The 13,032-nt window shown below is 40.9% G+C and overlaps 1 protein-coding gene across 17 annotated transcripts in view; it reads right to left on the bottom strand.

Annotated features, from left to right (window-relative positions):
* mbnl1 (muscleblind-like splicing regulator 1) overlaps nt 1-13,032 on the bottom strand; it is a 61,736-nt gene that overhangs the window by 38,113 nt on the left and 10,591 nt on the right. For 16 of the 17 annotated variants that reach the window (XM_058069067.1, XM_058069068.1, XM_058069069.1 and 13 more), the window contains one exon: nt 6,936-7,790. In XM_058069067.1, the coding sequence (XP_057925050.1) occupies nt 6,936-7,109 (174 nt within the window). In that variant the 5' untranslated portion in view covers nt 7,110-7,790. Of the gene's footprint in view, nt 1-6,935; nt 7,791-8,125; nt 8,634-13,032 lie in introns of those variants that run through there. The other variant, XM_058069066.1, reaches the window with a different exon arrangement.

Genomic DNA, 13,032 nt, shown 5'->3' with positions numbered 1-13,032 from the left:
CTTGCCTCACACTAATATATTTATATGAAAGGTTAACCCAGGACTCGTCTTTGTTAACACGTCACATTGGATGATTTAGCACTGGATTATACCAACTGTTCCCCTGCTACTAAAAAGGCAACTGCTGCTTCAATGGGGCCATGTGCATTGTGTTGTTTAATTTAGTGCATCGCATATGACACAAGTGTCAAATACACATTAGCCCCTTGAACTCCAACTTGAACACAACCACACATTAAGCGTGACATGTTGATTTTACACCCAAGTAGGGACAACTTCTGTCGACGAGGAACGTATCTAAAATGACACCCCTGTGTATACGTGTATGTTTCACCTGACTGTTCTACCTAAACACTATATATAAACATTCTGTCATAGCATAAGAAAAATACGAGACAGACAGAGAAAGATGGAGGGAAAAGGATAGAGAGAAGATAAGGTATGAGGCCTGGGCTCTGTGGGAATGTAATCTTGGCTCTGAGGAGGAACCTGCTCCAACAGCACCACTAACACAGATGCACCACACACGTGTGCATGTACACACGGGCGGCCTGTTTTTCCTCACAAGTCAGACATGATCACGGTGGGTGTGTCGGGCGAGCACGCAGACAGAGTGCAAAGTTAATGGCGCGACAGTACGTATTCAAACTTCTCTGTTGTAGACCGTTAACACTCTGATTTTTTTTTTTTATGACGGTGTGTGACTTGTTTGGTTAGACTAGGCCTTGCCGCTGGTGAGTTCACACACGGTCACAGTTGATGTCATTTACCTAAACTCACACCACATGGATCTGTGTGTGTGGTGTGTGCGTGGTGTGTGCGTGTGTGTGTGTGTGTGTAATGTGACCCTTGCAGCTCCAGGATGGGTGTGACCTGAGGTAAAAACCAGACTGAGTAGGAAATCAAGATGGGAGGAGAGTGAAAATAAGCAACAGTGGAAAGAAATGGTTGACGAGAATAGACTTGCTTTAAATGTAAAGTAGGATGGAACATTACGCTGTGTAGGAGGCGCGCTACTGCCATTTTACATGATTTATGTCATGCACAACCACTAAGTCAAACTCATTCCATATGAAAAAGTAGAAACTACTTATCATATTTATGTAATAACAACCACAAGGTTCACACGTATTACCCAATTATCGTTGTAATTTAAGGTAATTACACCACATCACCCATCAGGTTTAGCAAACCTTTCATTAGTCCAACCTTTGCATTTGAAAACAAGGAACAGAAAATAATCATAATAATAATAAAGTTCTATGGACTTATTCATGACACATGCTGGTCTTATTTAAATGGCTAAATGCTGAAAACAAGTTCAATTGTCTTCTGTTTGGCTCTGTTGAGCTTTTAGCTTGTATTCTTCTTATTGCAAGGATGTAGAGGAAGTATATATTGATATATACGTCAAATAGCAATTTCTAGCCTATTCCCTGAAGAAAAATGAAATCTGTATTAAGGCATATCTGTAGCTGACTGACGGTTAGTTAGCAGAGCTCCAAGATTTGTTTTAAGATGTGTAGCGAAAGCATAACAGGTCCTCTTTAAATATTAAAAAGTCAATTTTGCATAAAAGAGGGCCTTTGAGAATGTTAAAATGTAAAACCTAAAACAATAAAGGTTTTTATGACTGAAACAATTTGACCCTTAGAAAAAGATTATTTTTATTTACAATATTTCCTAAGAGGAATGCTTCAAATGTCAACAAATCCGAACATCTTGGAACAAACTGTGTTCGACCTTCCACTGTTTTTTTTGTGCGAGGAGCCGAAATGATAAGATCTGCGGTATGTAATCATAGAATAATCATAGAAGCGTTGGGGTTCTTCCACCCTAGTGCCCATTTTCCTGGCATTTGGGAACCATGCTGAAACGCAACATTGTATCCATTTGCAAATATCATCCTTAACCTTCTGCTTTTCGAGTTAATCATTAAAAAGTTACAAGTCAACTTTAAAATCAGTGGCGGTCCAGCCTGCCATTATCCCTTTTCCAAATATTTACACCACTTCCACGTCGCTGAGTTGTGTGCACTCCACCAAACATCCGGCAGCAGGGAGCGAGGCGGTGTGCTGGGATTTAAGGACCCATTGAGATATCTGATTACTGTCATGAACATCTTATATTAAAAAAAATTAACTGTCTTTTCTCCTGTTGGTACAAATTCTACTCCCCTATTCCCTCTTGGATTTGTTAAGTGTATAGCATGAAAAATAAAGAGGCCAGAGAGAGAGAGTGGTGAAATGACTGAGTTTGGGTGTGACCTGCTCAGCTATGCAATGATGATCATGTGAGACCTGTTCTAATTATACACACTCCACAAGAAGGTCGATCCTCTCTCACAGCGAGTAAGAGGGTGCCCATGCATATCCAAGAAGCTGCAGGACACCGAGGAGGCGGGGTCATGCAATAGGATAATGACTACCTGAGTGAGAACTAAATGGCGAGTGTCTGTTTTGGGTTATCATTTGGAATATAAACATCAAATCAGTCCCTCACTTGTTTCTGTTGTTTTTTTTCATTACAAGAGTAAGTATTATACATTTTTATACACAATATTATACACAAGACCTCATGGAAAATGAGTCCAAAAGTCCTCAAATAGCCCCCCCCAGTTGCCTTGAATAAGCCGACTACACGTCTGTCAGTTACTCCTTTCCGGTAGCTGACCTTTCTGTCAGCATGAATGACAATTTAAACACGTGTTCACATATCGAGAGGATTTCGCCTCCACACTGCAGCCCCCACTGCTGTGTCAGTGAAAGTCTACACGATATTGAACAAAGGGATCACGACATACAGATGGTTGAGAGCGAATGAGGGTCATCTGCACATCCTTTTCGTAGCAAGAGATCAAATGATGGAAGTCTTTTTTGTTACCTACACTGTTCTATTTATTAGCACAATTATAGGAGAGTACCCGAATCATTAACATTCAAAGGTACATTAACAGAACCTAGTAAAAAAAAGGAATATATTTTTTTGTTTCAAGCCACAATTTCTTAAACAACCCCTATGCATAAAATCACAGAAAAATACTGTACTTTGCATGCCGGGCCAGTACCGTAGAGTCTGTTGCAAATATTCACATGGGGCCCCTTTGCATAGCACCACTGCTGTAAAAGTTCAATGTTTGTCAACCCTCAGGGCTCCCAACTGGGCTGGGGCACCAAGCCGTTGCATGCTTTGCCTGATGGCAAACAGCACCCCTGCCTGTAGTCGTCAGTGGCATGGTCTGCAAAAGCAAATAACTGCAAGAGTCTCTAATTGACACCATGTCAAGTCATAACGTGACTCGAGTCGCAAAATCTGAAGACTTGAGATGTGCTAATGACCTGGTCTTCATGAAAAGTTAGATTAAGTTAGAATTGATGTTTTATTTTGAAACATGATCGTTAGGGTGCATCAAATTTGAATGGGAAATTTTAAATTCATAATATCAATTTGGCTGGCATTCCATTTTTTTCTAATGAACATAAGAATGTCTTTTGCAAAGTTTCGAGGAAATCCATTGAGATTTTTCGGAAAATGTGCAATTTCTAGTCTAATTGCCAAAAAGTTGAGTACAATGAACTTCTATACAGCACCATTTTCTATAGGGTTATCAAAGGGGGCCCAGACCAAAGACCAGAGGGCAGCATCTTAGGAGAGCTGGTGGGTTGTGCTGCACAGTGCCTAAAATAATAAATGGACAAGTGTATATCAGATTATGTAGGACTACAGTACTACTCTCAATAAATATGAGGCATCAGTAATACTGTCTACTCTATATTACTGTTATTGATGTTATACTTGCTCAGCTATTAGCTAACTGTCATTAGCAAACTGTTGCTAGTTAATGTTAGCTACAGTAGAGGCAATGAGCACCAAATATATAGCACCTATAAATATGACTACAAATCATTCAAATTACAAAAACAAAACCACAAATTTGGTAGTAATATGTAATAGGAGTATAAATATCAACAAAAACATAAAGATCACCTCAGAGTTCTTGAGCTGCAGTCTTTGCTGACCTCAAATCTCCATGGCGACCATTGAACTGTTCACCACTTTATTCCTCAAAAACAGATGTATGGTGGCACCCCTAAATAATCATGTATTGGAAAAATATTTAGTATGTGTTGCTTCTACATATATTGGAACACTTTTAGTACCCAGCCATATCAAAATTCAATAATTGTGTTTTTTGATGCACCCTAATGATCGTGCTATTTTACAGTAGAACTCTGCCCAGACGAACATGGTCAACACATTTGTCAATGACAGTATTAGAAAAAGAACTGCGGTATGCAAGGTCTGCAGCTGAAAAATCACTCACACCACAACTTCCAACTTCATCCGTCACTAAAACACCCATAAAAACAGGTAAAGCTCCATGAATGTGTTTTTTAGTTAGCTGCTTGGACATTTGCTAACACTAACATAACCTAAACAAGCTACCTTATATATACGTATGTCTTTGCAATAAAATGTGCAGTAAAAGTGTCTTTAGCTAACTTATTTGCTTGTCAAGTGGGTCAAATTATTTAAAAAGGTAATGTTTGCTATCATGAATGCTAATGTATCCTATTATCTTTTTATTAGTTTCTGAAAACCAGGAAGTATAGGTCTTGTTAGGGTCACAATAACACAATAATAATCCTCAGCTTTGTACACAATAAATGTTAATGTTTATACGTGTGAATATGTGAGTGAATTTGTAATCAGTCTTTGCTAACGTGGACACTCGGGTTGAGCATCAGATTTTTTGCATGACTTGACATGTGACCTGAGTCAACGACTCGACTTGTTTGATTCTCACCACGGTGAGTTGATACTTGCTTGAGACTTGAAGGTTATGACTGCAGAACTGGATGTATGCTAAGCAAAATTCAGCCGCACTACATGTAGAACAGGGGTCTCAAACACACGGCCCGCGGGCCAAATGTGGACCGCAGGACACTATTTTGAGGCCCCCGCCTTGATATGAAAGTTTTAATGTTAGTGCGGCCCGCGCAAGTTTGATATGGATGCTGTATGGTATCATGTACCCAGAAAAAATTATTACGTTTGATTAATGTTCATGTTAAAGGTTAAATAACTGTTAATAGTTAACCTCCCTATCCGTGTGGAAGCGGTAAGTTTTTGGCTATTTAAGTAACTTGGAAATAACTTGAAGGCTACCGTTTAGGTCGCTAGCTCTCTAGTTTGCGAGTTAGCATGTGTCTCAAGACCCTGCAGTTGCGCAATATGTTGTAAATAAGTATAAATGTGACTATAGTCGTGTTTTGTCATGTCTACAGGGTTCTAATAATGCTTTGTTCATTGTAATCTGAAAAGAATTATTTGTCTACCCACCAACTATATGTGGTTTCTTAAGTTTTTATTACTTGCCGTTTTATTATTTTTATTATTATATTTATTTATTTATTTATTGCTGATTGATTGATTTTCTTTATTCTTGATTTGTTTATTTATTTTTCATCTTATTTTGTGTAGAAAAATAAAAAGTAAGATATTTGAGAACAGTGGAATGTTTTATCAAAGCCTTTCCTGTAGAAAATTGGAACCAAGTTTTTTAAATTTTTTTGTTTTTAATAAATGTGTTGTTTTTTTTTTGTTTTTTTTGGAAAACCTGATGCGGCCCAGTCTCACCTAGACCCGAGCTCCAGTGGCCCCCAAGTAAATTGAGTTTGAGACCCCTGATGTAGAATATGTCATATAAGGTGCACACTGTTATACTGACCAAAAAATTTCATTGTGCAGCCTTGACAGAGGTCTGCACATCTACTGAACAAAGTTATAGAATCACTCCAGCAGTACTATAATCACTTTGCCATTATGTAAATGCTGGCTTGCTGTAATTTTGGTGCTCTTTGGGTCATGGACGTTATTTCTTTGCACAATTAGGGCACCAACTGTAAGTAAAAAACCAACACTTTCACTTCCAATCATGTGTATTCCTAATGTGGAGATTCAATTTTAACCTTTTGTTCTTTATTGATGCCCTCATTAATTGCAGCCTTTTCCACGCAATTGCTTCCAATCTCACACAGGCCAGATTGTGATTGTGTTCTCATTTTATTTCGTTTATTGCCACACGTACACACACAGGCACATTGAGGAGGGAATTTAGGGGTTGATCTTATGTCCACATCTGGCTATAAACTTCTATAAACGTCTCCTGAGTGTCCTCATCCTAACCCTGCCCTTCTCACACACGGCCAAAAACTATGAGTCACCACTACCGTTTGTCAGATTCCGAAAATGTCCAAGTGTGACAAAGCTGGAAAGTCAGTGAAAAGTGAGGCCCTGATAAAAGGGAGGCAAATAAAGACAAAGTTGGGTTTGTTTTCTTGCCTTTGCGTAGAAATGAATGCATGTATTGGTTTTGTAAACCACCCCAAAGCACAGGAAGTGCTCTACATAATGGTGCTATCACCTCACTTCTCGCATCTGAGTTACAGACATATAAAACGGCAGTTTGGAGACACTTTTGCATCATACTTGAAAGTGTCTGCAAACGTTTTGACTGATACTGTATGTGATACCCTGGTGTTTATGCACTAAATTCATGCAGCAGTGTTTACAGTGTAATCATGCTCCACGTGTTCCACTACCACAGTGATGTTGCAAGCTTCATCTCCCCCCACCTCTCAGACAATGGCCGAAATCACATGTTCTCAGTTCTCATCACCTGACCAGAAAAGGGCGGGACCATAGAGAGAGCACATGCTGGGACCAGATGGTGTCCTGTAGCAATGACACTAGCCGTAAAAACGACTGCTATTTCTAGTTTGTGACTTTATGTCTGCCACGCGGCATGCGCTCAGCATCTTATCAACGGCCATTATCACGCATGTCTGAGCTCTGACCGCTGACTTCCTGTTCTGACTTCCTGCCGCCATCCCGCAGTCCCTCTTCTCTGCGTTTTCTCTTACGGTTCTTACCTTGAGTGAGTCGAAGCAAGCGATGACCCGTCCATTTTCCACTTGGCAGCTCTTAGCCGGATGAGCGAACTTGCACTCCTGGTCCGAGCGGGAGCACGTGCCCCTTTGGAACTCCCTGCATACCTCGAGTGTCAGCCACTTTGTATCACGGATCTGTGCTATGTTCATCGCCATGGCAACACACTGGCAAAACAAACTCAATTTGGATTAAGTGCCTCTTCTGTTTTAATCCACAACTTCTCTTACGCTTGTGTGTTATTGTTTGTTTGAGTGAGACAGTGTCCAGGGTGAAATGTTGCAGGACAAAGTAAGGCTGTGAACGTTATTGCGGCATCTTCCCGAGTCAGTGGATTATATCCAGGAAGTAGCCCAAGAAGAAGAAGTTGCTGCTTTTGGCCTGAATGTTCACTCTTATTGCTCACTGATCCGTCGTTTCTAGAACTTTCAAAGTGGCTCAGGATAGAGCCCTCGGGTTACGATGCGGTGAAGCAGGCAACAAAGGTGATAGTCTGGGTGTAGTCTGCTTTTTAGAGGGCGAGATTAAGGACACTGAGGACTGTGTGGAGGCTTAAGAGGGTCCAAGGCGAAGGTAAAAGGCAAAGGTGTGTGATGCTCTGCGTGGGCCTTGTGGTGGATTTGGGCTGCTGGGCTGTCAGGTGAGAATTAGCTGAGGCCGGGGCTCATTGGGTGGGGTAGATGGTGATGATGGCAGATGGACGAACGGGTCTGAGCGCAGTCTGAGGAGGGTGCGGCCACCTTTTCCTTGCAAGCGAGCGAGGCAAGGGAGGGAGAAGATGGAGCTTCAGCAGTAGAAGCAGGTCAAAGCTGCGGCACACATCAGCAAAGGCACTTCCTCTGGGGAGAAAAAAAAAGGGGAAAAAAAATAGTATTTTCACTTTTTCCGAGCAGGTTGTGACCTTCAAGTCACGGTGCGACTAAACTATGCAACAGTTGAAATGAAGAATGCGTAAAAATGTCAGAAATGCATCGTTTGTCAGCTAGACAAATAAAACTTTCTCCCGCCCACTGTGCTAAACACACATGCTGTGCACACACGCTCATCACGCCACACCGCACACAAACACACACAGACACACACTCAACATGCAGGAGTGCACAAAGGAGCCATTCACAACTTTCCACCAAGTCAACGCAATGTGAAATGAGATCAAAAATCCTGTAACACTTACAGTGGAGTGTGGCAGAGTCATTGCAAATATGTCTGAAGATGAAAGACGGGAAGAGAGTGACAGAAAAGGGGAAGTTGGGGCATGAGGGAAAAAGAGGTTAGTCATTTCCCTCCTTGCGAAGCTGTGCGAGAATGCGCGCCAATGGGCGCTAGGAAGAGTTGCAGCAACATTCTGGGCCAAGCGCCAGGTGAGAGGAGGCGGAGCCAGGCAAAAACTGACCTGCCTGCAGCCAGAGGGAGCGCACCGGTTTTGTAATGAATTCTAACATATGAAGGCAAAGCGTCATTAACAGATCCAAATAATGCTCCATACATTACATTTATTTAGAACCCCAATCATGAAATACAGAGTCTATTTCTGGTGCAATTTGAATAGTTGGACTCCCAGAGGACTCTTATCAAAGGAGGAGGAGAAGTAGGAGGGTAAATTACCACACCCTATGTAGAGAAATATTTTTTTTCCCAGAACAGCCTGTGCACTTTCAGCAATGCTAGGAACTGTGAATGTTACAACACTGCATTACTGCAACACGCAGTATAAGAAGCGCTGCACCAGTGCAGCCCCTTGGTCATGATGACCCAGCAACATGGTTAAACGTGTTTTAGAGCGAGAAGGGAGAGCGGAGTTACAGCCTGCTCTGAAATTGCATTACATCCTGATAGCAAACATAGCACAGCCCGTTATGTATGACCTTTGAATTTGCGAGCGTTATCTTAATGCAAACACTGCACTGCACCCAACACACACCAGACGCCAGCCACAAGTATAAAAAATGTAAATGCTACAATTATTGGTAGTTATTAATAACACGTCACACCGCATATTTAAATAAATAAAAATTAAAAATATTATTTTAAAGAAATGTGTCCCTATAGCCTGTTTATGAGCACCAAACATTCCTCATTTCTTTGTTCCACTTTTGAGAGAAGAGGCTCCCAAAAGGTCAGTTTTAAACTTCCAGGTTGTAATAACATCACAAAGGACGAAAAAAAAACCCTTCCGCATGGACATTATACTGCCTACCCACCACTTTACAGACAACAGTTTTGCAAAAAAAAAAAAAAAGAAAAGCAGGTATCGTTACACATCAGAAAAATAAAGCCTGGAGCTCTGCCAACTGTCAGTCATCTTGAAGACGTGGGAGCTGTAAGTTTTATTAATTTGTTCTTCTTGAGCGAAAAGACTAACCTGCCATGATAGCTTGTAGGAATGTGACGGTATGTCAGCACAGTAGCTCACAAAGCACCTTGATTTAGTATGCTCTTTCTATGGACCCATCCAACTGCATTGTGATAGGCTGCACCCTTTGGCCACCCTATGTTGCACCCTTCCGACCATCATGATACTTGCCATTTCTAAAAATTGAAAAATGTGTAAAAAAAAAAATTATGCCATAGTCAACAAAACTGTTGGAACTTGTTGGAAAAAAATATGACAACATTGTATGAATCCCCTGGTGAGCGTGGACAAATACAACTTTAGCCACAGCTGGACCCTTTGGCCACCCTACTGCACCACATGTTGCGCCCTTCCAACCATCATGATACTTGCCATTTCTAAAAATTGAAAAATGTGTAAAAAAATAAAAATTATGCCGTAGTCAACAGAACTGTTCTGCTTGTTGGAAAAAAAATATGACAACATTGTATGAATCCCCTGGTGAGCGTGGACAAATACAACTTTAGCCACAGCTGGACGGCAACTAATGAGGTGAAGTGGAGCCATCAATTCTTACATTAACGTAGGCTGCGCCATGGGGCTCTCTTCAGTCAAATACGCCACACGGTGATGGCTCGATGCATGAAAAGCTGACAAGCCTTGCGTTCTGTCTGGCTGTTTAATCGGCTTCAAATTTTTCTATTTCAGTCAGGCGGGCACATTTCTGTGTGAGAGAGGAAGACAAGATGTAGCGCTGTGTAATAATCCTCATAATGAGCGCTCGATATGAGCCATCATGTCTGAACATGGACCTCCTTCCCTTATTGATTTCTTGATCTCTTGCCAGAAGGCCACACCCTTTAGCTAATTCATTTAAATGGGCTTCAGAGATCTACTTTACTTTTGTTGATTAATTCATGCTGTTTTCACTTAACTTATACCTAAAGTCATACCTATCCCCACCGATTGCATGGCCAAGTATGTAAAAGCTAGTGCAAAGTCAACCATACTAGTAGAAGATGTTAGTAGAAGAAGGTAATACAGAGAAAAAAAAGAGAATCAGTGAGATGGCGATTACATTCTTCCTCGGGTTAGACCGAGACAAGAGGAAGTGTTTTGAACATCAGATCATGGTCATGTGACACCAGTATATACAGCACAAACTGCTCCTCATTCTGAAACAAGGAGCAAATATGTCCTTCTTTTACTTTGCTAATGAGTCACATAGTAACTGTACCCTTTAGTAGCGCCGGTAGGCCAGACTATCCTTGCCAGAGGGTCAGACCAAGGATGGAGCTGAAAGGAGCACGTCTCAACAGACACAAATGCAGACGCAATCAAAGCAATGTGCGTCGCAGGAGTTGTCAGAATGACTAACTGCTCAAGCAGCGATGAGAAAACAAGAGAAAGGGTGCGGTTCGCAGTTTTGATAGACCTTTCTGATGAAAAAAAAAAAAAGACGACGCACTACTCGTCGGGTGAACGTTCAAAATCCAAATATTACACTTGTTTTTGCTGCAACATCTGCTATGGCAACAGAAATGAACAAAATGATAGCTTCCAGCCAAGCGCTTCTATTTTCAGCTTTTGACTGCAGAGCAGAAGGTTTTCCTTTTGTTTGCTGCTGCTGGGTTTCAGCATACTGATAGAAGTGGAGGCAGGGTGGCAGGTCATCAAAGTCAAGGAAAGAAACACAACACCGCAGGACTCCATGATGATAGCACCGCTGCAGATACTCGGAATATAGCATGTCAATAATGCCCCCTCTGACCTTTACATACATGTTTACCACATGGCCTCTTGAGGTTTCCGTGGACAAACATAGAAAGATATTAAGGGCTGCTACTCTTTCCGCCATTGCCTTGACTGCTATAGTTCATAGACAAGAAAGAGTAATAGGACAGTACACAGACACCGCTATCCTGAATATCTTCACCGTAGTTGGGATTGTCAACAAAATCGTCATTGGTTCAAGTCACTAACAGGTCAAGGCATTAGAGTCCCTGTTCAACAATCCTTGTTTATTCTTCTATAAGCAAAACCTCTGCACACAATGACAACGCTTGTTTAGCGCAAACACACAAACCGTGTCCTGATGAAGATGTGTATTCTTAAGCTGTGGTGAATATCTGATTGTGTGCAGCAACACTGCATCTTTGTACACGCGTTGAAGATGTGGTGAAGTCAACGGATATCAACGATAATGGCTGACCTTATGGCTTAATAAGAGGCTCATCGGCTCTCATTTTTGTTGTCCGTGTCGACAACACGCTGAAACATTGTCAGCAGTTCACAGGCTGATTTCCACAGACAACAGTGAAAAATGTTGTTGACTGAGTGTCCTTTATTACTGTTTTTCTAGGGAAAACTTCTGCAAGTTGCCATTAAACCAACAAAAATAATAATTTACAAAATGGTTGAATGATTTCAAGGGATCAATACAGTATTGGAATTCTGATAACATTAATTATCTGCTAGTACTACCTATCATAATGTTTCTTGGTTGAATACAGACTAGTTACTCGATCTGTACCGGAAGCACCACCGGAAGCGGCGCATACAAGTTTTATTTATGTGATAAAAGGTCTACTGCATTGAGTAATATGAGTATAAAGGTGAATATATGGCTGCATTTGGTTAGTATTTGTATTTGGCTCGAATAAAGAAAATTGAAGGTCGGGTCTGGAGCCATTTAACCACGATTACGGTTAAATGGTGTCCATTAACAGTGATGGCACCAACCGGTTTTGTCCTTCAAATTCATGTGAAAAATTACAGAAAAGTTCAAAACAACTGAAAATGTAATAAAAATTCCGGCATACACACTAAAATTTAATCGTGTCAAAATTAAGACAGTGATACAAAGTCATTTTTGTGAAAACAAAATGATAAATGGCAGTGTTAAAATGTCATGATAATTTCAGAACTATTTTTTGTGACCTATAACCTGAAATATAATACAAAATGAATGATTTACTGCAGTCTCATTTTTTTATATCAGAAAACCAGATACATAATTCATTGGGGTGTGTTCACGTTCTATATACGCGCTGTCATTATCTCTATGACTTTCATTGAGTTAATCATTTTTCAGGGAGCACAGCCAAGCTTGTGAGGTGTGATGAGAGCTTGCTTAACCTTCTAATAAAGCAGACGCAGACATACCCAGTGGCCTGGTGTGGGGGCAAAACAACAGGCTGCCAGGGTGATGTGTGTTATTAAATGTCATAGTCACTGCTTTATTTGAAGGACTGGAGAAGGGGGGGAATGTACATCTTGACAAAACAAAATCGACTAATCGACTAAAAGCTACTTACTCTTACAACACATGACTCCTAAAGTTTTTTAGAAACTGCGTGACTCAGGTTTACTGTCCACAGGCCTGATCATTCGTCACTTGGAAAAAAGTGCAAATACATAAATATAAGAGAAAGGTCAATGAGTCAAATACCGGTGTGATGATATGTCATAAGCAATTCGTTTTAGCTCAGCATGGAATTTCATTAGAGCGCGGGTCCGGTGCTTGGCCAAACCTGAGACATATTGTTGAAAAGTGGCCACAACACAGTTGGAACACAGAGAGAAACCCTGGCGTAATAAAGGCTTAACCTGTCAACGCAGATGCTGTCAAGCATATAATCCTGCCTGTGCACTAGATGGTGGGCTAAGCACACTTAAAGATTGTCAGGCACAACTAAAAAAATGTGTGTACTTTCTGCATGCATGCATGTACATATGTACTACTGTGT

This window comes from Doryrhamphus excisus, chromosome 3 (assembly GCF_030265055.1).
Source record: "Doryrhamphus excisus isolate RoL2022-K1 chromosome 3, RoL_Dexc_1.0, whole genome shotgun sequence".
In the NCBI taxonomy this organism is placed as follows: domain Eukaryota; kingdom Metazoa; phylum Chordata; class Actinopteri; order Syngnathiformes; family Syngnathidae; genus Doryrhamphus; species Doryrhamphus excisus.
Note: the sequence above shows the minus strand (reverse complement) of the source record. Positions and strands in the feature narration are given on the sequence as shown.